The following is a 26,813-nucleotide window of genomic DNA, read 5'->3' on the forward strand; positions in this document are numbered from 1 at the left end:
ATTACACTGCAGGGACACACATTTCCATTCTGCCACAACAACTCTAGCTCTGTCTGAACGGCGGTTTCATGGTGTGTGTTCCTTCCCGGTGCAGCTGCCTCCTGTCTTCCTGATGCAATCTGCACCAAGTCAGGATGCACATGAGCATCTGCATCATTTTTAGGTAGGCGTAGAATATAAAAAATACCCCCTACAAGAGCTGTGGGGCCTCACACAAATACACAAACGCAATAGCTGGATGTGACACTGCGGCAAAGTAAACTCTGCTGTTGATATGTAGGGCGCTACCTGTAGAGTCGGGCTGTCTTTACCGTCACGCTTGCAGAGCCGTTTCCGAAATTGGGGAAACATCTGCGTGGGCAAGCAGGCGCGGCTGCCTGTGACGGAGCTTTAATACAATCAAAAACGTCATTAGCATAATCAGTACCACCTGCGAACGAACGTTCCCATTTACATGCAGGTGTGTTTGTGCTTTGTGATGTTCTCAAAGTTTTCCTGACGGCAAACAGCACACTGTTCTCTACCTTCTGATACTGTCATTTAAAGATAGATAGATAACTAACACACCTGATTATAATTTTTTGTGATCGTTATCAAGCTGCCAAAGCTTATTAAGGGCTTGATAAAGACTTAAAAACGGACGGAAAAGCATCAGTAAGTGTTTTTTTTTTTTTCATTTTATGTGATGCAGTAAAGGGAACGTCTCAACTGACATACAAACACTTTTTCAGTTATGTTAAAACTTGTTAACAGTCCTTTTTGTTTCAATAAAATCACAGATGTTGTGCCAGCCACAAACATCTCTGTTCTTCGGACAGTTTTTTACACTCCTCTCCCTAATTTGTGATGACTTTTGGTAGTCTAAAGTATTTCAGATGTTTTTATCGATCTGACCGGTTATTGCAGCCAAAGACATGACAGTAATTAACCATTTTGTGCGACAATAATGTGGCGACTTTCGGTTTTGATGGCGCGCCATGAAAATGCTCTATAATGGATTGTGTGTGTGTCACAATCTACGTGACTGGCAGGTGCGCTCGTGTGCGATTAGTTACACGCTCCACCCGGTGGCACGGGTGTCCCTACGTCACAGGCTACACCAAGGCGCGGCAGCTGTCGCGACGCATTTGTCACGCAGCCGAGTGCTGTCGCCTCACCGCCGGCAAGTGGCTCATCGCGGCTGACAGCCCCTCCGACCAGGGCATCGGCTCGGTTCACCACGCCGCGTCTCCGACACATCGCCCGCAGACACGTGAAGCGTGAACAAGACGTTTTTTCCCCTGCCAGTCAACTCCCGGTCGACCAGATATGACTTCAGAATTTTTTTTTGCAGGAAAACCTCTCAGCCAATGTGGAAGTGGCCAAAAGTGTGAGACCAGTTTTCACAACCCATATGTAGCTGTCGACAAAACAATAATGCCGTGAACAGCAGGTCGGATTGAAAAAGTGGCAATTAGATAGATGGATGGATATGTTGATAGATGGACAATTAGATAGATAGATACTGTATTCATCCCAGAGGGAAAGTTTTGACATGCAGTAGCTTACACACACTCACAAATGTTGCAGCAACGTGTCCTCAAAGCCAGAAGGTTGTGGGTTCAATCCCCAGGCCCAAAAGTATGCATTAGTGGCAAATTGGGAACAGTAAAATTCAGTGCGAATGGTTGCTTGTTTTTTTTTTTTTATGTGGCCCTGCGATGAACCGGCAACTTCTCCAGGGTGTAACCCCGCCTCCGCCCCAAGACACCCATCGAGCCCCTTATTGCCATCATAGGAAATGGGTGGATTCAAGTCATTATTATTTAGTCCTAGCTAAGGTCAAACATATTAGGTTTAATTAGGTTTAAATGTTTAAACAGAGGCATAATGATTTTACAGCAGATACAGCATGTCTCTTTGGGTAGTGAACAGGATAGATGGGGGTTGAGGTGGAGAAGGAGGGGGACGGGGAGGATACAGGGAGGGAACAACTGTCATCCAAACGTCTCACTTGTGCCAAATCAGCCATGTGGTGCGCTTACATCTGCCACTTGCCACAGACAACCTTCACCTTCCGTCGCCTCTGTCATATGTGCCGCTGACTAAACAAGGCTGGCTGCCATAAGTCTTTCTTTCATTCCAACAAAAAGTGTTGCGATTCATCAGAAGAATAAAAAAAAATATACATAGATCATTTTTTTTAATCAGAGAACTGAGAACAAGCCGTGTCTGCAGCTTTACAAGAGATGTCCAGCCCTGTGACAATAACAGGTTTTTCTAGGCAAGAGGTTGATTAGAATCAGACGGGGGGGAGGCAGAGAGCAAACGCTTATCTCATCTCACGCGAGACTCTCCAATGGAAAAGGGGGATGTAGGTTTGACAGGGATGGTAGCCTGTAGTGCTGCACGCCGGCCACCACTGACTGCTTTCCTACTGCACCTATGCCATACAAGTCTATGGGATCAAAAGTCAACTTTGTCCTAGAGACATGGGGCCACTTGCAGGTTCATCGGGATCCCTCAAGACACAGCCACGTCAAATAATGGGCTTCTAGCCCATGAGGAACCCCGAAACCCTAACCCTAATTCCAGCAGTAACCCTAACCCTAACCCTAATTCCAGCCTTATCACTAACCCCAATGCCATGCAGGTCTATTGGGTCAAAGGTCAACTTTGTCCTAGAGACATGGGACCACTTGCACAGCCACGTCAAATTTGGGGCTTCTAGCCGCAAATTTTTCTTCCTCCAAGGTGGAGCGTGACAGAGAAAGTTAGACAACCACTGCCCTAGAGAGAGGAGAAAAACCTGCAGGAGCTTCTTACATTCTGTTTAAATACATGAGTTAGAACCCTGTAATTTCCAACCATCTTAATCATACAAACATAGTATAAATATTTCTACAACACCATCTGAGGCTGTTAGAGTCGGTCGTCAACGTCATTGCGTTCGGCCCCACTACAGTGATCATAGAGTTTTGCAGAATGTTTGTATTTTTTGTTTTATGACTCTTATTTTTGTCTAACATTTCCTTTTTCATTTTCAGAAAATGTCTAAAGGGACCAATCAAATAGTGAATTCAAATGTAGGTTATGCTTTATTATTATTTTTTAAACAAATAGTCATCCGGTGAACGGGAGCCCAAGCCAGGACAACCACCCAACGACAGCGGGCTAAACGAGGTGGCCATTTTTAGCCCCACCATCCTTCAGTCTCCATAACAACTAAAGAGCAGCCAGACTAATGGGCTGAGGAGAGATTGAGGGATGGAGAAAGAGGAGAATGAAATGATAGAGGTTTCAGGAGGCAGCTGGGTGGATGGAGGAAGAAAGGAGAAGAGAGGAGAGAAGAGGGGAAAAAGAGAAGAAACAAAGAGTTGGGGTTCAAGGAGATGGGGGGCAAAAGTGAAAAAAAAAATCCAGTGGGGGGAGAGTTAGAGGTGCGAAACTCGGGAGTACGATCCTATTTCTGTGTTTGTGTGGATGATGGCGAACTATTTTGATCCCTCTGGGGTTTTTTTCTCCCTCTGTCGCACTCTTCTCCTTTCTCCCTTCTCTTCTAATTAAATCACGTCGCACCCTGTGACTCCTATAACACCGAAGACGGGACTAATTCTCACCACTATATCATAGGACGCTAATTGGCACCATGTCACCGCGTCTCCCGCTGCGCAATGATGGAACACGGCGTCATCGGAGGGCGATTGACTGCCCAAACGCGAGTCGTTGCTCTGCGCACAACGTTGCACAATCACCGCACTATAATCCTTTCCGCCTCCATCTTCACCCCTCTTTGGTTTGGGGCTGACTCAGTGTGCATTTAAGGTAAACAGCCTGCAGGGTTTGGAGTCAAAGGGAAATAAATGTCACAACCGTTCGTCAGGGTGTGGAATCATAACGATGCTGCATTTCCTCGTGGCATTTTGCACACAGCTCCACTTTCCTTAGGTTTTTGTTGTTTCCATCCATCTCTGCCTTCAGCCAGAGACCGCATGTATGCTCATGTGTGTGGGGAGGGGAATGAAAACAGGAAAAGGGAGTCAGAGGCGCGAGTATAATTGGGAAGGAGGTTGAAAGGTGGAGATTGAGATGAGAGGTCAGGGCTTTTTAGACAAAGAGCGTGAGACGAGGACGCCGGGGGGGGGGGCAGGGAGACCAGAGGCAGGAGTTCGGGCTAATGAGGAAACAGGGCGGTGGACATCAGCAGACATTGCTTTTTTCCCTTTTTCTCATCAGTCTGAGGTCTTGAGGCCACTGTCTGGCGGGCGCCGGGATCAGGGAGAGAAAAAAAAACCCAGAGAACAACAAAAATTAAAAGTGGATTCCTGAAGGACTTTAGCTTTGAGCAGCAGATAAGAGGCTGATGTGATTGGTGTGTATGTGTGTGTGTGTGTGTGTGTGTGTGTGTGTGTGCTACCTCTGATGGAGCCGCATTCTTTGTTCTTCCCACTAAATAGCCGTTGTCACATCCATCCTCCCACACGCTGGGAGGCAGCCAAATGTCCCTGCAGAGTCCCCGTAGTCTTCTCTGTTTTCCGCCGCTCCTCGAGACCCTCGCGTCCTCACAGTCCATATCTGAGCGCTGCAGCCGGCTCCTACAACGCTGTGTGTGGTGGTGGCCTGTGTGTGTGTGTGTGTGTGTGTGTGTGTGTGTGTGTGTGTGTGTGTGTGAGTGTGTGTGTGTGTGTGTGTGTGTGAGAAACCTTTTTTGATGCAGCGCTAAAATACAAAACAAAACGTGAGAGTCATTTAAGCAACATTTCTGATCATTGAGCTCCCATCTGCCTTCTGTTTGTGTTGCTTCGCGTTTTGTACATTTGCTTTTGTCTCCCACGGCAGGATCCTGGCCGCTGCAGGGGCCCACATGAACATTTCAGTAGACCTGAGGACCTTGAGGGCGGTTCGGGTGCTGCGACCCCTCAAACTAGTCTCAGGAATCCCCAGTGAGTAAAGCATATCAAGTGAACCTGACCCCAAAAGTTCTCACCATGTTACTGTGGATGCAAAGAAAAAGAAAAAAATAAAGCAAGATTTGTGCTGTTACTGTTCAGTTTCTCCTTTAATTGTTGTTATTGTAATTACTCATGACATTTAAAAAAAACAAAACACAAAACTAATAAAGGCACAGATGTCATAGCATTACTATGTACACAAAGTGAAAATATGATGAAACGATGATGAACGGCTGTGACAGAAAGAGTTTTAAATTATTGTTTGCTGCTCTGAAATGATCATGCGGGTATCAAATAATGAATAATTGTTAAATAAGACGTCCTTCACAACTGCAACTTGTCGAAACTAAAGCTGAGTTTGTGTTTAGCACCAAAGAGGTAACTCAAATGATTAATAGTGAATAGTTCCTTTCCAAACAATTATTTTCGAAGCTTTTTCTAATTTGTTTGGTTTAAAAACCCATGAACGTTCACCATGAACGTTTCACTCGCACACTTACTGACACATGCTACTCTTCCAGGTCTGCAGATTGTGCTGAAGTCCATCATGAAGGCCATGGTTCCCCTGCTGCAGATCGGCCTGCTGCTCTTCTTTGCCATCCTGATGTTTGCCATCATTGGCCTGGAGTTCTACAGCGGGAAGCTGCACCACACCTGCAAACCGCGGCCCGGAATGCTGGGTGGGTACTGTAACACCGCTTGGCTCTGGAACTGCAGGTGCAGGTGCACGCTCCATCCTGCTTGCAGACCTTTTGCATCTAAACATCCAAGATAACTAAAATCCATGCATCTCACAAAGAAATGCCATTTCCATCCATCATTTCCGCTGCGACTGTTTATTTCAACCTCTCGCATCCTCAACAACATCCGATCTGATTGCCAGTTTGACGTCAGTTGTCACCACAATTGCCTCTACTGCTTTGCTGCAGAGAAATAGTGCAAATACAAAACAAACTAAGCAACAAAGCAATTTGTAGATGAAGGTGAATAATCACTGTCAATCAGATAAACAACAAACAGCTGCATCACGAGGCGGCAAATCAAACAGCGGGTCCTGAGCTCATTCTCTCATTTTCGTGCTTGCTTTTTTTCCTGTTTGTGTGCCCTGTGTTTGCGTGCGACGCAGCTGTTTTTAAATAGTCACTCCGTCGTCATAATTGATAACACGCGTGTACACACACACGCACACACGCCGGCCTGCTGCTGCACACCTGCAGACGCGATCGAACCACACTGGCTGCGCGTCGTCCGGGATAATTAAAACCAATAATTTGCTGCACCACAATGGCTCATTGTGTATTCGCTGCTGTCATTAACCTCGGAGCTGTTCTTGTCGCGCTAAAAAAGTGACTAGATAATGCAAACAGACCGATGGGGGTGGAGGGTGGCCTGTGATGTTGATTAATGATTCCGCTCTGTCGGCCACTGGGTGCATATTAAACAAATGTGTTGTGGAGCCTGCAGATGTGCGACGACCCATAATGGGATGTGGTGAAGGCAGAGGTTTGCAGAAGGGTCGCTACACCCGGCGAGATGATGCCTGATGCAACCAAAAATTTCACCTTCTTGATGCATTTCTGCCTCTGTTTTTTTTTTCCTAAATCTCCGTCTACGCACCTTTCCTGTCAGACAACGAGACGGTGGACTCCTCTGAGCTGGAGTTCCCGTGTGGCGTGCGTCAGTGTCCGGCCGGCTACCGCTGCAAAGATTCCTGGATCGGCCCCAATGACGGCATCACTCAGTTCGACAACATCCTGTTTGCTGTGCTCACCGTCTTCCAGTGCATCACCATGGAAGGATGGACAACCGTGCTCTATAACGTATGACAGTGCGCACACGTGCACACACACGCACACTCACTGCACTCGTAATATTTCCCTGATTGCAGACAAATATTGGCTCACAGGTGACTCTTCTTTCAATTTAAAATCCATTCGGTCAAATAAACAAGGCAGTCTTGGGTCGGTCTGCACAAGCTTGCGCTCTCATTATTTATTTATTTATTTACTTGTAGTTTAATTAATTATAGAGAAACTTACATCTCATCTCAACAAGTGGCCAACTGTTTGTTTTATTTCGCTGTTTTATTCAGCCCCAAGACAGAAATATGACAACCATTCTTGACAGCAAACAAACGTGAACAAACAAGCGCAAACGTAATTCTCGTAAACCTCCCGGGTCGAGATTTTACAAGAATTACGGCTTAAGCGCTTCACACCATGCAATGGGAACACCTGTAAATCACAATTGTACTTTGTTGAAATTTTAGAAATATGGCTTTTATTTTGCAAAAAAACTTTAATGGAAACGCATCTGCTGATGGCCTAATCTAACCTGCGGTGCCAGTTGGACATGAGTATTTGTATGCATTTTAAAATTCATGAAAACATGTTGCTCTTCATGTGACTGGAGAGCGCGGGGAGCAGGGGGGGGGGGGGGCGTTTTATTTGCTCTTAGGTCATGTTCCCGCTGAGTGCTTTGTTTACAAATGTTTTTCCTCTGAAATTGCCTTTTTCACTCCTGAGAACTGTTTAACTTGCAGGACTTTTCTGCAAGACCTGAATAGTAATCAGGCTTGTTCGAGTCTTGTTTGGAAAAGAAAGAAGGTTTCAAAGTTTGCTTGAACTGTATATGTGAACTCTTTTACTCCTGGAATTAGAGCTTCAGTTTAGAAAAACAAAACAAAACTGGATTAGATTTCTTTGTGTGCTTGTAGTGTGATGCGGGCTTCAGGTAGTGAATCGTGGAGAAATTATACATGTTTTGTTTGTATTGACAAGCGTACAACAACCAGTCAGAGCAACTTCCTTCATCTGATTGGCTGTACGTCTGTGTAATTCCACGTGGAGTCATTTTTGGCCTTTGTCTGTTGACACCTATAATTCTTGAAACAGCCTGACAATTCAGGACTATGCTCATCCTCCACTGGTTATTAAAGGGTAAATCTGGCAAAGTCATACTGTCGCAGAGTGAAAGTGTCAGTGTCACCCTGTGCAGCAGTGTAAGTGTCAGACTGAGCCCAAATGCTGTGCTTGGCTTGTTAACCCTTTAAGACTCAGTGAAAGCAGCAGAAAGGAAACTGCAAACAGGGCAGCATAGTCAATCATTCATCTTTTATTTGCACAGCGCTAAATCACGTCCAAAGGCATCTCAAAGCGCTTCGTACAATCAGAAGAAAACCAATTAAACCAGTACAAGTTATGGTTGGGAACATGACTCGGTTATGAGGCCTTGACATACAGTTAATGCATGTGAAGGACACATTATTTGACCAACAGAAATGCAGAAAATATATACCTTAAGTGCAAAATTCAATTGAAAAAGACTTCTTGCATGATTGAAGGTAATAATGGACCATGAGTGACGCCACAGTGTGCGCAACAAATTGTGAATTTTGTCTGCTCCAACATGTACTTCTAGTGACAGATATTATTATTATTACTTTGTACGATTTTCTCCTCAGCACATACTCACTGCTGTGTGATTTGCACTCAGCTGCCCGCTCCCTGAGCTCTAATCACACGGAGGGCGGCAGATTATTTGCTGGTGTGTCTGTACAATGCTGTCTGAAGTATCGCTGAGCGAGCATTGCTGATGAACATGAAGTAGAAAGGAAAGAGGCAGGCACTGGGACGAGACCGACGACCACGAGTGCTCGTTGATTTGATGTTGACTGTAGTCAGAGTAACCAGCAGTGACCACGCAGGGCTGCACGCATTTGATTAATATCCATCATGATGTCACCGTATTGAAGAATCACAATCCTATAACATAGTAGGACATAAATGGACATAATCCATGTCCTATAACAATGGTTCTCAACTGGTTGAGTCTTTAGGACCCACATTTTTTCCCTTATCATGAAATTGCAAGCTAAATTTATTCCACAGTACTTAAATTTATTCCAGAAAAACAAAAACACTTGCCCACTTACTATCACGTCTAGTAAATCCATCCATTTTCAATTCCCGCTTCCTCCTTCTCTCAGGGTCATGGGAACGTCTTGTAAATAAATTATTGAAATTATTGAATTGAATTGTGTGTCCTGCAAAATAAATGCCATACATTTTCTCTATATATGTATTAAAATCCCTTTTTTAAAAAAGGGGAGGAAAACTGCCCAAGAAGCCACGACCCAATCAAAACAGCTGCACGACCTACTTTTGGGTCACGACCCACCAGTTGAGAAACGTTGTCCTAAAACGAAGAACAGTCATGGTCTACTACTTCTACTAGCTACTAGCTTTTACTTAAGCTCTGCTACAGAATACCTCATCTCACCAGCACACAAAGCAGATCAGCAACCAGACTGCCTCTGTTTGGTGTCCCATCTGGACTATGACTGGAACCCTTTGCACTTCTGTGTTTCTGCCCGGTATCATCAGTGGCAGTGTGAGTCTGTTGCCAATCTGCTTAGTTTTGAATGTATTCATACTTTTTCCAATGTTGCAGGCGGACGATGCCTTGGGCCCCAACTGGAACTGGCTCTACTTCATCCCCCTCATAATCATCGGCTCTTTTTTTGTTTTAAACCTGGTGCTGGGAGTCCTCTCAGGGTAGGTTCACATATAGGTTGTGGAAATGTCTAATGCTTTTTCTGGAATGCCGGTTTTACCCTAATATTGTGCACAACCTTCCCTACTTACGCAAAAAAAAAAAAGACTGAAGCAGCCGTCATGCTATGCCCGAGGCTTTGATATCGTGTGTGAAACCTGTCAACTCATTTGGCAAAGCATCACTGACATAATTATAATAACAATATTAACCTTACATGTCATGTAAAATTCCAATTAAGCAGCAGCTTTCATTCGTTCCAAATTTCAAATGCAGACATCTATGGCTCGGGCTACGGTACAACATGCACAACAACTGGCGAACTTTTCAGCTTTTCAGCTCACTTTAGTAGACGTTGCCAAGTCCAGGCGTTCCGCTCCACCATCCGGTGTCAGTGTCCGCTCAAGGTAATTAGTTCTGCAGGGAGAGGTTAATAGGGGGGATTGGTTGTCATTATCTGCGCACTGGACGAGACGAGACCCCCTTTGTCTCACTTCTTCTGCCTTGCTGCCATGGTCGACTGAACAACGAGAGGATCCACACAAGGATGTTTTTATCCACCGGCTGTCTCCGAGATAAAGTGTGATGTAACTTAAAGCCCCTCGCCCGAATTCTGAGGAGTCAAAATATGTGTCTGTGCTTTTGGGCTCGCTCCTGTAGGGAATTCGCCAAGGAGAGGGAGCGGGTGGAAAACCGCAGGGCCTTCATGAAGCTGCGGCGGCAGCAGCAGATTGAGAGGGAGCTCAACGGATACAGAGCCTGGATCGACAGAGCAGGTCGTTCTAGTTTCACTGACAAGGCCATAAGACTTTCAATGGTGGAACAAGTGGCCAACTGTTGGTTTTATTTACTTTTTTTTCTGGCCCCAATGAAGATATTAATGTAGTTGGAGGAGATAAGAGAATACTATCTCTCTCCATCCGAGGCCTCGTCTGCACCACTTAATTCTGCTCTGTGGTTTTGGCTTTGCAGAGGAAGTGATGCTCGCCGAGGAGAATAAGAATGTGGGACCTTCAGCTCTCGATGGTAAGCCGGCAGAGATTTCTCTCCTCCCCTTGTTTCATTTTGCATCGTTGTGCTTTTCCTCACACTGCTTTTCATTCTGCCCCTCTCTCTCCGAATGAGTCAGTCCGATGCCGGCATGTTTACTTGGTTGAAATGTTGATGAGGTGAAAGAGACGGAGGCTGCTTAAGCCAGTATTACTGCGTGTTTGTATTTCTTGCATAAATAGCCCCTGATTTTAAAATGATGAATGAATCCTCTCAGGCCAAGGACATTGAGGCCTTTTTTGAAGTTGCTCTGCTGATCATCTGCCTATTATCTAATGAAAGGATTTATGATGCTGCGGCCAAACGTTTGTGCAGATGTGAGGTTGCATTTTAAATTCAGCTTATAGCTCAATGCGGTCACAAAGCAAATACAGCTATACAATATTCATGCCCACTTTGTGGATGTGGGTATATCTGGGTGTAACTGTGACTGTAATGCAAATGCAAGAACAAACACTAGATTTGTTTCTGGGTGTTGCTTGCACAATCACAAGTTTGCCACTTGGTAGCAGATGCAGTTGGGGTCAAGCTAAGTGAAACAAACTTTTCTGGGAGATCTATTTTTGGTGGCTGCTGCTGAGACCAAGGGTGTGAGTCACATTGTCAATATGAGGAAACTTTGTCCAGATGAGTAGGACATTTCTGACCGCTAGCTCCACAGCTACTTCTTTGACTAACTACGTAGGACGCGATTATGCAGAAAGTCCTTCATCTAGACAAGCTCATACATGAATCCAATGCCTAAAAAAGGTTTTAACTAACCAATACAAAGTGTGCCGGAAATACAGACTTCAGTACAAACTGATTGGTTCCCTAAACTAACTAAGTTTTGTTTCTGAAAAACCTTAAAATCTGAACATGATACAAGTGACCTGTTTAGGATAAATTCAGAAATGTTATATTTTAACGTTTCATTTGAAATGTGTATTGTAATTTGGGGTTGCCGTCGCTAGCTGCCAAAGATGTCTGACTTTTCTATGTTAAGACTTTGTGAGGACTCCACTTGATTTCTTGATTGGTTATATTTTGTGGAAAGCTGATTATTGCTCGTTATCAACACCTCAGCTTTGCTGTGTGAGGGGCAGCAGCTGAATGGGTTCCTCTGCTGCCTGATCACTGCTGTGCAGACCGGCCTCCAATGCTCTTACCGGCCAGGTTTGGCTCTGTTTTTGCTCCTGAGTGGCTGTAGAGGCGTGTTACCTATTTATGTATTTCGGCGCGACACACTTACATAGATCAGCCGGCGGCATTCAAGTGCTCTCTACAACCCTCAGCACCGCGTGAAGAGGATTTGCATCGATAGAGCCAAACCTGCCTCGAGACTCAGTCTCCCACAGGCTGCCGAGGGTCTGATGCGACCCCACTAAGCTCTACGTTGACATTTACTGCAGCTCAACCAGCAGGGCTTTTATTAAATGTTGATTGATTGGCAGCTCTCAGGAGGCTCCCAGAGTGGAGTACAGGTGGTGTCTATGGTGAGAACCATTCTCTGTTCTATTCTCTCTCACCTCACCCCGACTTCATTTGCCGATCCATTTGCCTCACCAACGCACGTGCAACCATATATTTTTCCTTCTTAACGCAAGATAAGAAATCCTGTTCAAAATATGTCTCAGTTCGATGAGACTCCCAGCGAGTCAAATCATGACTATGAATAGATGCAGAAATAACGAAGGTAGCAACAAAGGCGCAAGTTCGTAAACACATCAATCAGCTAAAAGGTCAAAACGCACTCGTGGCACCCACTTCAGCATGCGTGTGCTGCACCGTGTGTGCCTGGTACTGTATGACTGGAAACCAGCCAGCAAATGAGGCTGGATGCATGAACCGCCGAGTTGCCTCAAAGCATGGTTCACCATGCACCACACCATGAAACAGCAGTTAAAGGATGTCGTTTGGACAACTTGAACAATTAGCTTGTTGCACACACATACCATTTGCGTCGTCACCACCATGTTTTTCATCGCGCCATGCGATTTCAAGCTTGCAAACTTTGCCTGAGTCGACCTGTGAATGTCTCCGCGGGCCTTTGAATGCACAGGGCCAGACTGTTTTTGTGGCCATGTTAGCATGCAACCGTCAAGAAACAAACAAAAAACCCAAAAAAAACTCAGCAAACAGAGAACAAGGAGAGCATTCTGCGGCTCTTTGTCGCAGTTCTCTCGGCTAATGAGCCGTTGCCTGCAGTTTTGAAGAGAGCCACCACCATCAAAAGAAGAGGGATGGATGCGGGACACCGAGGACAGCCAGGGGAAGAACAGTACAGCGACATCTCCTCCGTGGGTGAGTGGGTGTTCCGCACACTGGCACGTAAAGTTGGAAAGCTCAACGCTGAGCATCCGCTGTGTCCCTCCCAAGGCGTCCCCATGGCCAGGACCAGTGTCAGGAGCACCAAACGAGGGCCGATGGCGTACTTCCGCCGCAAGGAGCGACTTCTGCGCATCTCCATCCGCCGCGTGGTGAAGACGCACACCTTCTACTGGACTGTGCTGAGCTTGGTGGCGCTCAACACGCTCTGCGTGGCCATCGTGCACCACAACCAGCCCAAGTGGCTGTCTGACTTCCTCTGTGAGTGGCGGCAGGAGCTTCAGGTACTCAGGCATCTGGAGGTATGACGTTGTGTGTCTCATTCAGGTGCGCACGTGTGTGTGTGTGTGTGTCCAGGCTATGCGGAGTTTCTCTTCCTGGCACTGTTCCTCACCGAGATCTTCCTCAAGATGTACAGCTTGGGGCCACGACTCTACTTCCACTCCTCCTTCAACTGCTTCGACTGCAGCGTCAGTTCTCAGTGTCCACCCTCCCTCTCGCTTGCCGACACAGATTTTGGCGGTGTAAACTTGCTGGTCGCTGAGTATCTGTATCTGCACGTGTCTACTCAGGTCATCGTCGGCAGCATCTTTGAGGTTCTGTGGGGCTTCTTCAGACCCGGCACCTCGTTCGGCATCAGCGTCCTGCGCGCTCTCCGTCTGCTGCGGATCTTTAAGATCACCAAGTTAGTGCTGAGTCACTGTATCTGTTGTTTGATTTCTAATATGTTATTTTCATAAAAAAACATGTAAAGTGGCATAATAACACATTTATAACAGAGCACAAAAGTGATCAATGGCTATAAGATGATCGCATTCACTCTGGACTTTTACATTAACCTTTACCCATAATGGAACATCTGAAGCCCATGTTGCACCACATTACACAAGGTGATGTTTCATTGAAGTTGACGTTCTTCCACTTTTAAAGATTTCCTGTGACAACATGGATGACCTCACATATGGTCATCCATGTTGTCACAGGAAATCTTTAAAGGTTTTAGAAGTAACTTTTTAATTTGTGCGGGTGAAATTCTACTGAGAATTGAAATGTCCCTCTGTCCCTCTCAAGGTACTGGGCGTCTCTGAGAAACCTGGTGGTGTCTCTGATGAACTCCATGAAGTCCATCATCTCCCTCATCTTCCTCCTCTTCCTCTTCATCGTCGTGTTCGCGCTCCTCGGCATGCAGCTCTTCGGTGGCAGGTCAGTCCCAGCGGCATCTTCTGAATCCCGGCCTTTAAATGCAAAATAACAGAATTTTACGCACACAATCCAAACCACGATTAATCGCAGTTAACTAAACGCGATTAAAAATCTTTTGACAGCCCTAGTATACAGTAAACCGAATGAATAGAAGAGCTGGGCTGCTTTTTTTCTTCCACTGATCGGGAGACTGATGTGAAAAAAGGCTGAATGTGAGCAAATGGTTCCTCACATTCTTTTCGGCCGTTTGCCACAAGCTGTCACACAAGAAAAGCCGAGGCTCTTGTGTACCTGGCCTTTAAAAACACAGAGCGCACGAGGGGGGAAAGGCCACTGCTGAGATGGTGGCCTATTGATTTGTTTTGCTTCTGCCATCTTTCTCACAGGTTCATCTTCGAGGACTACACACCCACCAACTTTGACACCTTTCCCGCCGCCATCATGACCGTCTTCCAGGTCTGTGGATGCTTGTTTACCTTCCGTGCGTCAGCGTCGCTCATTAGGGCTAGTCGAGCCAGGCAGGAAATACACTTTTGAGGATCAGGAAATACAGGCAGGCCTGCAAGTCGCCGCTCCACGTGACGGATGGTGTTGTTTGCTGTTTGCCTTTTATCAGATCCTCACAGGAGAGGACTGGAATGAGGTGATGTACAACGGGATTCGCTCGCAAGGAGGAGTGAAGTCCGGCATGTGGTCCTCCATCTATTTCATCGTGCTCACGCTGTTCGGAAACTGTATCCTTCATGTTTACATATCTAAGTTTTCGCTTAGCTCAGACAGGCAAGTATTTTTCTCAATGGTGCGGCACTAAAGTTTAGTTTCGGCTTGAAGTTAGTTCTTCATTGCTGCCATTCTTTACTCATTAAAAGGTGATTTAGGTGACAGCTTTGTGAGCTGTTTGAAAATATCACAAAGATGAGACTTCCAATGCTGCCCGCCATTATTGGTTAAATTATATTGCACTGTGTCAGTTTTGTTTTTATAACTAATAACTAATTCATCACCGCCTCTTTGTGATGTGTCAGTCATTTCCTGAACCTGGTTGTGATCAGACACTCTGCTCAATGTCTTCTTGGCCATTGCTGTGGATAACCTCGCCAATGCACAGGAACTTACTAAGGTAATGATTTTTTTAAGGCATGATTAGAATAACATGCATGCCTTACTCTTGTGTTAACGTATTTCTCTCTCTCTCTCTCACTCTCTCTCTCCCCGTCTGTCTCTACTCCACGGTTCTTGCCACTTTTCCTCTTTAATCACCGACAAACCGCGTCGTTGCTCTGATCAGGATGAAGAGGAAGCCGAGGCGGCGTTCAACGCGAAGCACGCGCTGCAGAAGGCGAAGGAGGTCGGCCCCCTGTCCTCCTTTATGTCTTCAGAGTAAGTGCTGTGCTGCGGCCGCTCCAACCTTCTCACGTCTCCTCTCTGTCGCTCTGTGCCTCAACACAACACTTGTAAATGATTCATTTACCGTCAATCTGTTCCTTAAATAGGAAATATGGCGCGTACGAGTGAGTTAGTGACTCACTCCGGTACTTTAGAGTGCTTAGTTTAATGCGGGTTCCCAGGAATTAGTTATTTTGAGTCTTCTAGGGAACAACTGTCCTGTCAACGGTACTTTTCTTTGACCTTTATAGTTAATCAAATGTGATGTTTGCTTATCTTTTGCCACAAGCGTTGAGATTTTGTTGATGTAACTCATAGTTTCTCATCACGACAAAGTCAGTCCCGTCTCAGTTCTGTCGGTAATTTGCTGCCAATTTGAAGTGTAAGGCTTGTCTCCATTGTTTCTGGTGCAACTCCAGGATGGGAGGGTGCTGATATTGTCGCCGTGGAGACCGGATCACTTAGCGTTTGAATTAACATGTGGTTTGTGTTACAGTACGAATTCCTCAAAGCACGTCGTGTTGCAAGAAAGTTCCATGTTTAAAAAAAAAAAAAAAAAAAAAATCCCGCGCGCAGGATTGTCTGACCTCTTCTTTTGACCCACAAAGCCACATGACCTTGTTGACCTTGTTCTCTCAGCGCTCAGGTTTTCATCCTGCAGAATAGACGGGGCTGTTTTTAGTTTTCGTCTCAGGGACTGATTGTTTAAGTGCCTGTCAGTGGTGGTGGACATGCATGTGCATGCACATGAGTGAGCTCCTCCAGCACTGTGTGCTCGCTTTGTTTGTTTTCGCAAACAAGCATTATGTTGCATGGGCATGTGGAGGATGATAATATATCCTTTTTTTTCTCCTAATGGCACTATGCACTGTCATTTTTCTTGATTTCCTTTTCGGTTTTGACAAGGCCCGGCCACTTTTCTAGCCTCTTACTTCCTAATGAGAAATAAAAAAAAAAAAAACTAGAGGAGAAGGAAGCTGTGCTGCTTGAATTAGTTTTGCTTGAGCCAGCAGAGGGTCAGGCTCTTGTCAGAGCCCGTAGAGGAGAGTGGAATACCACAGGGTCGCGTTGGGCTGCCATCTGTATGCAGAGGGGACGCTGTGAACTTTAAGGGTTTCTCAGCCAGATCGCCAGTGTCAGCAAAGAGAAGCCCAGCAGGCCACGCCCCCGCTGACCTCGGAGAAACTTGCATGACAGCGCCTTCTAATTTTTCTTTTTATATATGTATATATATATACATATATATATACATAAATAAAAACAAACAAACAAACAAAACAACAACAAAAAAAAGAGCTTGCAGCATGTTGGGGGCTGATAATGGTTTCTACTTATGCAAGCATGCATCCGGTCTGCATGACGAAAGGAAGAAAAACAGAAGCTATGCACGGTTTTTCTTCCGTCGCGAGATCCTGAAAACCCTCCCTGATATGTTCACATGTGAGAAACACGAGCTGCTCATTTATCTCTGGCAGCATGTCGTAAACTAACACTGCCGTGTGAATGCTCCGGGACGCTGTGGTGCACAGAATGAACCTGCATCCCACTTTGCTAGTTTGCTACTGAGGGTTTGGGAATGTGTCTCTCCCCTTGCTCTGTTTGTCGACGGGCCTCATTTGAATGTTTTATAACTGTACCCATGCTGAAGACTGTCTGACATCTTAGCCCTATCTAATGTCTTCTTCTCAATGTGGCGCTTACTGTTGATGTTTATGAATGTCGTATGTACTGTTTTCTTATACTGTTCTACCATCTTGTTTGTCGATGTTCTGCTTGGCCCTGACGGAGACACACAGCAAAGCACCACTGCCTCAAAAAACAGATATTATGTGTGCTTTTCACTCAAACATCTGCATGGTGTTGCCTTTAATTCAAGCTCAGTTCATACCCGTCCCGACCTGAACCCTGCTGTTCTGGGTCCCGGGCGACTGTTTGCTGTGTGTCTTAGGGCCTGTTTTGTCTCTGTCTCACGAAAGCACTAATGTCTTATTTTCAACCAATCGCTCATTGATAACACGGACCACCGAGAGTCCACACTCCAGTAAGTAACACTGTCTGCTCAGCCCCTCACTGCTGTCTCCTACCTCTCTGATTTTCCTGCCTTGATGAATGTCGATCACTCCTCCATCCCCCATGCTCTGTCCCGCTTCTTCAAACGCTGCTGCCCTGTTTTGGTCCACGTTCATTCTGCTTCTTGATATTCTTTTTGTTATGCTACTATGGTCGCACTGTAAGGTGTGTCACCCAACATCTTCATTCAACCGGGGAATCGGTTTATGTTGAAGTTGCTCATCCTCCCTGGTCAAGTGCTCTTACATGAAAACAAATCTCTTATTTGATTGATTATTTAAATCCAGCTTCTGTTTTGATGAATTCTTAAATGAAGTAAAGTCAATGTAAAGGTCGCAACTCCATTAGAAAACAGTGTTTTCCAACAATAAAATATGTCACAAGTCAATGAACACCTTCAGAAGAGTTCTGTGAATCTTCTCTCTGTGACATCACAAAGGGCACAGATGCGTCATTTATACCTCTCTCAGGTTAGTGACAAGACCCCCTTCGGCCCTCAAAGGCCTCGTTGCCCCTCAATTTATGTTCTACAAAGCAGTTGCTCATGCAGGTAGTCTTTGCTGAGAGCTGCAAACAGAGGGCTAAATATGCTGTTTTGAAGAAATCTGGTGAATTTAATTTAAAGTTATTGTGCAAAGGAGTCTGGGGTGAAAAATACTGATGAAAATATGGGAATTTTAATGTTTTATATGGTACCGATGACAGATTCAGCTGAATTAAATCTTTGTGATGTGCGACACTCTTCATCTGTTAGTAGCCTGACGTCCTCCTCTGTCTTGTCTGTCTCTCCCCAGTGGAAGCCGTCGGAGGCGGCCCTACCTCTACAGGAAGCGAGCCATTCACCGCAGCCGGCCCGCCTACTCCAGCTCCCTGGACGAGGCCCAGGGCAGCATCAGGGAGGGCTGCCCACTGCCACCTCTCAACCCCTCTAACTCTTTCATGTCCAGGAGGGAGAGGAGAAAGAGAATGACCATGTCCGTGTGGGAGCAAAGGACCAGCCAGCTACGGCGACACCGCCAGATGTCCAGCCGAGAGATCCTGTTCAGCAACCCCAGCGAGGAGCAGGACGGCCCCCCGGCCACAGCCCACCAGGCTCGCCCCCTGTCGCTGCACCGCAAGGCCCTGGAGCACACGTCCTCCGGGAGTCTGAAGCAGCTGAAGGAACCGGCGAGCTCCCCGGTGAAGAACCAGGCTGCGGACTCCTCCACGGGAGTGGACCCCACGCCCCCCGAAGCACCCGAGGCCACGCCGGAACCAACGGGCGAGGTCCTCCCCGACGCCCCGCCCTCCGAGCCCAACGCCGACACCTCCGTGAAGCTGGGCGTGGACCAGAGCCACGGCGCCGCCTCTGAACGCCGCAGCCCCAGGCTGAACGGCGACCGGCAGCACCGGGCGGTGAAGAAGTTCAGGCCGCCAGACAGCCTGGGAGCCTTGACGCCGGAGGACGGCAGGAGGGGCAGGGGCCAGGGGTCGTCGCCGGGGAACGGGTGTCAGCTGGCGGGCCGCTCGGTCAGCAAGGAGAGGAGGAGGAACCCCGGGAAGGCAGAGGAGACGGAGGCAGCAGCAGGAGTGAGCAAGGAGGAGGAGGAGCCGAAGACTGAGGAGAGCAGGTGAGATGGAAGTTCAGTTGTGGAGTGTTCAGTTTTTTAGAAGGCAGTATGATGTTTGGAAAAGTTCTGCATCGCAGTAAAGGCTGGCAGATGCCTTCAGGCTCTTCAGAATAAAGTTTAAAAAAAAACCCAGACAGATCGCTCAAGTCAAGTGTCTCTGCTATTTTTTTTTCCTGTAGACAGAGTGAGAGAGTTGAAGAAGGCGACGCCGACTCAACAATCCACCAGATTCCCAACAGCGACCAGAGTCCCCAGGAGAAGAAGGAAGCTCCCGGTGAGTTGGACAGCTCCTGGTCTCCTCCTGAAGTCCCTGAGACCAAGAAGGACGAGGGGAAGGAGGCAGAGGAGGATGAGGTCAAGCCTCAGCTCAGCTCCAGCGTCACCATCGACATGGCCGACGTCCATTCCTCCCTGGAGCTCTCGACCATCGCAGGTGTGTCTGGAATTTGTGGTGTTTGTTGGGTTTTCACACGTCATTTTTAAAAGCTACATTTTTCGCACATTTTTCACAAAGTCACAAGCGCTTTTGTAACAGTTAATGTACTTTGTTTGAAGATAGAAAAAAATAACAATTTTAATAGAAATGAAATTGGCTGATCACTGCTGGACCATAAGATTTTGAATTTATTAAGGCTTGATGTTGATGTAAGTACCATCACTTTTCCTCTTATACACGTACTGATCCATCTGGAAGTCCAAATTGGGGCCTCCCAAATGGGTTCCTGCCGCCAGGAACTTCAGCACATCCTCCTCCTTCATTTGAAGGACATCTAGAACACCACACTCGATGTCATGTGCCCTTTTTCAACTCCAATACATTCACTGCACCTGCTTTGACACTGACGTAGCTTTGCAGAGATTTCCCAAACACTCCTTCTCTGGCTCCGCCCTCATGTCTCCAGTCAACAGCGCAGACCCAGAGATCTGCAGGTCCGAGAAGGAGGAAGTGGAGGACACAACGTCCAGCAGCAGCGTGAGACCGGACAGCATGTTTGTCTTCAAACCCGACAATCCGTAAGTCCCCAGCGCCGCCTGCAGCGCCGCTCTCAGCTGACAGGAGTTCCTGACCTCGGCCGTCTTGTCTCGGCTGTAACCATCTGCTCTCCCTCAGGGTGCGCCGGGCATGTCACTATGTGGTGAACCTCAGGTACTTTGAAATGTCCATCCTGCTGGTCATTGCCGCGAGCAGTATAGCGCTGGCCGCTGAGGACCCCGTGGCCACCTCCTCAGACTGGAACAAGGTCGGTTTCTTCACGTTTGTGGGTGTCCTGTCTGGATATGAGCATTAATAAATGTGCTATTTTTATCACAGTTCCTCTTATCAACGCTAAGCTGCAAAACTACCACGGGAGAATGTAATATTTTTATAAAGATGCCATGTTCAGCATGCCAGTGCTGTACAAACGTATCAAAAGTCCTGAGCTTCTCAGTGAAGTCCAAAGAAATGATAGAAATATCTTCTTTATTTATTTTGCTTGCTCAGTTGTTCACAAGTATGTACTAAAACATACTGTTGTGTAAATCATCCCTTTGTGATGTCACATAGGGCACAGACACCTCACTGACAGCCAGTTCCTGCTTTCACTTGCACCCACCTTATTTTGTTCTCCCTTGCAAAGCAACAGAACCTCAGTTTTAGCCAGAAGCTAAAACCAAGAGTTTTTACTGGTGGCTGTAAACATAGGGCTAAATATGCTGTCTTGCAGAGATCTGCAAGGTTATTTGAATAATGAATGGTGCACAGCTGCCCCATTAGTGATGATGAAAATTAAAGAGTTGAAAAGGAGTGTTGCATGATGGGAAGTATTATCCTCAGATGATTCAGAAATCTCTTGATTAGAGTTAATGAGGGTGCGGTTAAATTGCTAACAAGACAGGAAACTGTGAGACACCCTGAGTCTGTTTGTATGTGAGCAATCAGACGTTTTTCTGTATTTTTTTGTCGAAAGTGAAAAGAAAGACACTCGGGTTCGCAAAATTACTCCAATAATTTGTCGGCAACCCAACGTTGTGTTGTGTGTTGTGTGTTGTGTGTTGTGTGACAGCGTTGTCAGCCTCACTAACATGATTTTCTCTTTGCCTGACCTTTGCTGCAGGTTTTGCGATATTTTGATTATGTGTTCACTGGAGTGTTCACATTTGAAATGATTATAAAGGTGAGCGACTGCCAGCTGGCATGTTACATGAAAATATGGTTAATTATATTATGCAAATTGACCTTTAATGAGCAAATACTTTGAGGATTGAGTGACACAGGCTTATTAACACATTTGCCACATGCACATTGAAAACTCTGAAGCATTTTGCATGAGTTTAAATGAATACCAAGGCCTTCAACTCGTTTGGAGACTGAATGTTCATTTTTCAATTGAAATACCGGCACCTGAAATGCATTCAATGAATAAAGAAAATGACGTATGCAGTGAAAGGAACGCCAAACAAATAATCTCTGTCTTGCTCTCAGATGATTGACCAGGGCCTGATCCTGCACGACGGCTCCTACTTCAGAGACCTGTGGAACATCCTCGACTTCATTGTCGTGGTGGGAGCACTGGTGGCCTTTGCCCTCTCGTCAGTCACATGATTTATTTGAGTCAAGCACATATCTGTACATCAGTTAGTCTCTAGCTCGGCCGTTGAATTGTCTCCTCTCCTTCTTTTGGCTGTAACTGCATCCCACCTCACGCAGTCTGTTGGCTTTATAACGCTGTACCTGTTTGACGTGTGTGTCCCTTTTTCCCTGTTGGTCCTCGTCTGTGGCTGGTGGGGGATTAACCGACAGGAATGTGATGGGGTAAAAGCAAACTACTTCCTCTCTTTTGAACGTCCACAAATTGCAGAGTTTGACGTCACAGAACATTGAACACCTTCTTGTTAATGGTGGCTGTGAAGAATCGACAAAGTGAGGGTGTGGCACTTACACTGTGTCTCTCTTCTCTTCTTCTGTGTGTGTGTGTGTGTGTGTGTGTGTGTCAAGGAACAACAAAGGACGGGACATTAAGACCATCAAATCTCTGAGAGTGCTGCGCGTCCTCCGACCTCTAAAGACCATCAAGAGGCTCCCGAAACTTAAGGTTGGAGCTGTTTTAGTCGCCCGTTTGTGAGTCACGTCTGTGATTCTTTGATGTCAACACACACACGTGCACGCACACACGCTCAGAAAACACCCAAGGTCTCCAGATCTGGAGGTTCTCTGAGAGCGGAGACGGCACAAATAGGGAGATGAGCTGATAGTGTGTGCAGCGGGGCTTGAAGGCGTGTCAAAACTCCTATATGACCCTATGGACATGAATGTATTGGACCTGACAACAGAAACACTCTTCGCCTCTCTGCCTGTTTCTGTGCTTATCAGAGGAAAACAAGCATCTGATTCTGAACACCCCTAATCTCACTCCTTTCATTACACCAAGCAGTAAATGCCTAAGCTCAGTGTTCGCCTTGTCAATTCCAGGCTACTCTACACTACTGCAATTTAGAAAAGCGCAATCCTGAGAAAGATGTACCAGGCCTCAAAGATGCTAATACGTGTCGCTAACAACACCCACTGCTAAAGAAACTACATAGACTGATGCAAATAGCCAAGGTTTTACCAAGCAAGGACAGCATTTTTAACACGGACAGAAAAACAAAATACAATATTGAAGAATTGTTCAGAGCAGACAGCAGTCGCAAGAGTCTCACTTCGCCATTGATTTGACAATGGGTTCTCAGAAAGACACCCACCTAAATAGGATGATGGATGCGCAGGATAGTTTTTTTGTTTATTTCAGCTCAATTCACGACCATCTCCAAGAGAGAAACAGCCACTAGTTTCACTTCAGACAGCAAAAGTTCTACTTGACTCACTTGTCACAGTCGAGATTTTGACTGTCACATCAAACACTGCAACAAAACAGTTTCTTCTTACACAGACGCTGAACCAACTGGACTAAATAAATAAATAATGATGTTTTTCTCCGCGTGGCCGCTGCTCTGATGGCGCCGTGTTTGATATCCCGTCTCCCCGTCCGCGTGTGTCCAGGCGGTGTTTGACTGTGTGGTGACGTCTCTGAAGAACGTCTTCAACATCCTGATCGTCTACAAGCTCTTCATGTTCATCTTTGCCGTCATCGCCGTTCAGCTCTTCAAGGGGAAGTTCTTCTACTGTACTGACAGCTCCAAGGACACGGAGAAGGACTGCCAGTAATTTTCTTTCACCCGCTCTTGTTTATTGAATTCCATCAGCACAGCATTTTTCCCCCCTATCTAACCTGGTTTCCTGCGTCACCTCAGGGGTTACTACATCGACTACGGGAAGGACAAGAAGGAGATCAAGAGACGGGAGTGGAAGCGGCACGAGTTCCACTACGACAACATCGTCTGGGCTCTGCTGACGCTCTTCACTGTCTCCACGGGGGAGGGCTGGCCTCAGTGAGTGGCCGATGCATCAACGGGATGGTGAAATTCATACAGGCCTGTCATAATGGTCCATTCTGGAAGAGCCTTTTGACTTGAGAATCCGCCCTGTCCCTCAGCATTGTTGAATATGACCTTTGATTACGGAAACATGAAGGGTGTGATTGCATTAGCAACGATTTTGCTATTCATTTTGCCGCAGTGAATCCAAGCCAATGCTTCAGCAGCAGCGTTTTCAGCCTGCTGCTGTCTCCACCCCGCTCTAAGTGACCGCTAACATGGAAATACATTACAATAACTTCCTGTTTGAAAATGGCAAAGTGGCATTTTAACCATCGGAACAAACAAACAAATGAGTCAACGCAGTTTCCAATAAAACTTGCTGCTTTTGTCTGATTTAACCTTTTTTTTTTTTTTTTTAAAAAAAAGAGGGTTTGTTGCCATTGCTTGCGTGGCCCAGTAGAAATTTCCTGTCATTTTTTTTGGTGTCTCCGCTTTCAGACAGTATCCCCCTAAGTTCCTGTGCTGCTCCTCCCTCTAGAGTTCTGCAGCACTCGGTGGACGTGACGGAGGAGGACCGAGGCCCGAGCCACGGCAACAGGATGGAGATGTCCATCTTCTACGTCATCTACTTTGTCGTCTTTCCCTTCTTCTTCGTCAACATCTTTGTGGCTCTCATCATCATTACCTTCCAAGAGCAGGGGGACAAGATGATGGAGGAGTGCAGCCTGGAAAAGAACGAGGTGACAAAAGAAAAAAAACTTTATTTTTCTCATCTTTGTTTTGATTAATATCTATTAAAAACTAAGTCGAGGATTTAAAATGCTCTTATCCTGATTTATCTTCCTACTTGTGGTGCCGCAGAGGGCCTGCATAGACTTTGCCATCAGTGCCAAGCCACTGACTCGCTACATGCCCCAGAATCGGCACACCTTCCAGTACCGTCTGTGGCATTTCGTGGTGTCCCCATCCTTTGAGTACACCGTCCTGGCCATGATTGCCCTCAACACCATCGTGCTGATGATGAAGGTAAGTGAGCAAGACCAGGACTGAAACCGCTGCAGCAGAATCTCTTCCCCTGCATGTTTGTCTAAAAAGTATTTGTCTCAGTTCTGTCACAAAAATCCAACTCCTATGTCGTTGTTTTCAAAAAATAACAGATAAACAGATTTGAGCTCCGTCTCAACGTGCTGTGATGTTGTGAGGCTTCCGCTCCTCCCGCACCAGCGTTTATTCCCTGACCTGGCCTTTTCACAGCCTGCGCCGATGGTTCAGATAGACAGGTCGACAGACAGACAGACAGATGTGCAGTGACTCAGACGGTATTAAATATTGATCTATAATGTCCAGGGGCTGCTATTTAGTATGACCTCATTAACTGTGGCTGCCGCCCCCAGAGGAATGACTCTTTTTATAGTGCGACGGATGAGAGGTGCAAAGACTGGCCGACTATTTATGGGTCTGGAGGAATCTTCCATCAACCTGTAGAGCCGCCCTGGCCGCGTGCGAGTTCGCGGTGATATAAGACTGACATCACGAGGCTCGCACCGCCTTGGCCAGTTTAGGGAGCGTTCCACTTTCTGATGCTGCGCACCTGCAGCTTCTCCTGCGGGTTTTGTCCCACGGTGCCGCGTTTCTATTTCCAGTACTACTCCGCCCCGCCGGCGTACGAGGCCGTGCTCAAGCACCTGAACATGGCCTTCACCGTCATCTTCTCCGTGGAGTGCATCCTCAAGATCATGGCCTTTGGGTTTCTGGTGAGATTGAAGAGCGACGCAACACCTCAATGTTAATTCCCAGAATGCAGCTGAAGTAAAAAAATCAACAAAAAAAAAATGTTTGTTTCCCCCTCAGAATTACTTTCGGGACACATGGAATATTTTTGACTTTATCACCGTGCTGGGCAGCATCACGGAGATTGTGGTGGACTTACAGGTAGCAAAAGTCTCTGAGTCCATGTCTGTCCGAGTGTTTACATCAACACTGACTCGGACTAAAGCCTGGTTTCCCTCCTCTGTCCTCCTTCCAGTCTGTCGACACTTTCAACATGAGCTTCCTGAAGCTGTTTCGAGCCGCTCGCCTCATCAAGCTGCTCCGTCAGGGCTACACCATCCGCATCCTCCTCTGGACTTTTGTGCAGTCCTTCAAAGCCCTGCCCTACGTCTGCCTGCTCATCGCAATGCTCTTCTTCATCTATGCCATCATCGGCATGCAGGTGGGGGAAGACGGGTCATCTGTCTCTTCAACCATCAATCGCCGAGATGTGATTCTAATGAATGTTTTCTGGGAATCAGGTGTTTGGCAACATTAAGCTGAATGACGACACTCACATCACCCAACACAACAACTTCAAGACCTTCTCCGGTGCGCTGATGCTGCTGTTCAGGTAGGACAGCCTGAGAGGTTTTGTTTGGCTGGTTGAAGTTTCACATTGATTATTTTATATCTACAGAGAAAACAAAACAATGGATGGTTTCCATTGTTAAACTGTGTATTTATATTGATAGAGATTCACATGTATCTGAATTTCAGTGGTTGGTGACAATCTTCTAAGTTAGGCCTGCTCCACATAGATTAGAAACCATTAAGTCAGAAATCAGAAAAGAAAACTTTATAAAAAAAACTTTATTTTCATTTTCTCTGCAACAACAGTGTAGTACAGACAAAAACATTTTTTTTTCTGTATGGTTTCAATACAACAGCACAAAAAATAAAAAGCAATGAATTAAAGAAATAAGATTATGATATTAGTCAATATTATTGTACCCTTCATCGCATATATTCTTAATGCAAGTTCACAATGTTAGCGAAAGCCTAGGAAGTTACCCAGGAGGGTATGAATCCACTTTTCACATGAATTTGACTTTCTTTTCAGGAAGTATGAATAGGTTAGAAGCTGTCTTTGATGCTTGGATCACACCTTCCCGATAGCAGGCGGCGTTTTTCTAACTAAACTGCGAGCTGTGGGGCTGCAGTCCTCCAGCCATGTCCCTCCTCACGCTGTGCGATGTTTCCACGTGCAGGAGCGCCACGGGAGAATCGTGGCAGGAGATCATGTTGTCCTGTCTGGGGGGCCAGAAGTGTGAGTTGGACCCTGCGGTGCCGGCGTTGGACCCCGAGGGGGGCTGCGGCTCCGACTTTGCCTACTTCTACTTTGTCTCCTTCATGTTCTTCAGCTCCTTCCTGGTGAGAGGCAGGAAGCGGAGGTTGACGGATCTCCCTGAGCTACAACAGCAATTCCTCAAAGCTGCTACTCCGTCCCAAATTGATCAATCACTTCCCTTTTCTCCTCCTGTTTATCTCCTGT

At 46.3% G+C, this 26,813-nt stretch overlaps 1 protein-coding gene across 1 annotated transcript in view; it reads left to right on the forward strand.

Annotated features, from left to right (window-relative positions):
• Positions 1–26,813, forward strand: part of LOC142886006 (voltage-dependent R-type calcium channel subunit alpha-1E-like) — a 51,562-nt gene that overhangs the window by 15,844 nt on the left and 8,905 nt on the right. The window contains exons 4-34 of the mRNA XM_076022885.1: positions 4,819–4,922; positions 5,453–5,611; positions 6,561–6,751; positions 9,384–9,487; positions 10,146–10,261; positions 10,458–10,511; positions 12,723–12,818; positions 12,894–13,103; positions 13,200–13,312; positions 13,415–13,527; positions 13,914–14,045; positions 14,432–14,501; positions 14,662–14,779; positions 15,098–15,165; positions 15,334–15,425; positions 18,296–19,111; positions 19,291–19,544; positions 20,014–20,125; positions 20,223–20,352; positions 21,208–21,267; positions 21,576–21,682; positions 22,089–22,185; positions 23,133–23,293; positions 23,384–23,521; positions 24,048–24,249; positions 24,371–24,535; positions 25,153–25,263; positions 25,361–25,441; positions 25,536–25,721; positions 25,801–25,892; positions 26,530–26,692. Coding sequence (XP_075879000.1) covers positions 4,819–4,922; positions 5,453–5,611; positions 6,561–6,751; positions 9,384–9,487; positions 10,146–10,261; positions 10,458–10,511; positions 12,723–12,818; positions 12,894–13,103; positions 13,200–13,312; positions 13,415–13,527; positions 13,914–14,045; positions 14,432–14,501; positions 14,662–14,779; positions 15,098–15,165; positions 15,334–15,425; positions 18,296–19,111; positions 19,291–19,544; positions 20,014–20,125; positions 20,223–20,352; positions 21,208–21,267; positions 21,576–21,682; positions 22,089–22,185; positions 23,133–23,293; positions 23,384–23,521; positions 24,048–24,249; positions 24,371–24,535; positions 25,153–25,263; positions 25,361–25,441; positions 25,536–25,721; positions 25,801–25,892; positions 26,530–26,692 — 4,615 coding nt within the window. The remainder of the gene's footprint in view (positions 1–4,818; positions 4,923–5,452; positions 5,612–6,560; positions 6,752–9,383; positions 9,488–10,145; positions 10,262–10,457; positions 10,512–12,722; positions 12,819–12,893; positions 13,104–13,199; positions 13,313–13,414; positions 13,528–13,913; positions 14,046–14,431; positions 14,502–14,661; positions 14,780–15,097; positions 15,166–15,333; positions 15,426–18,295; positions 19,112–19,290; positions 19,545–20,013; positions 20,126–20,222; positions 20,353–21,207; positions 21,268–21,575; positions 21,683–22,088; positions 22,186–23,132; positions 23,294–23,383; positions 23,522–24,047; positions 24,250–24,370; positions 24,536–25,152; positions 25,264–25,360; positions 25,442–25,535; positions 25,722–25,800; positions 25,893–26,529; positions 26,693–26,813) is intronic.

This window comes from Nelusetta ayraudi, unplaced genomic scaffold, assembly GCF_046127955.1.
Source record: "Nelusetta ayraudi isolate G7.1 ecotype Tasmania unplaced genomic scaffold, CSIRO-AGI_Nayr_v1 ptg000013l, whole genome shotgun sequence".
Lineage (NCBI taxonomy): Eukaryota > Metazoa > Chordata > Actinopteri > Tetraodontiformes > Monacanthidae > Nelusetta > Nelusetta ayraudi.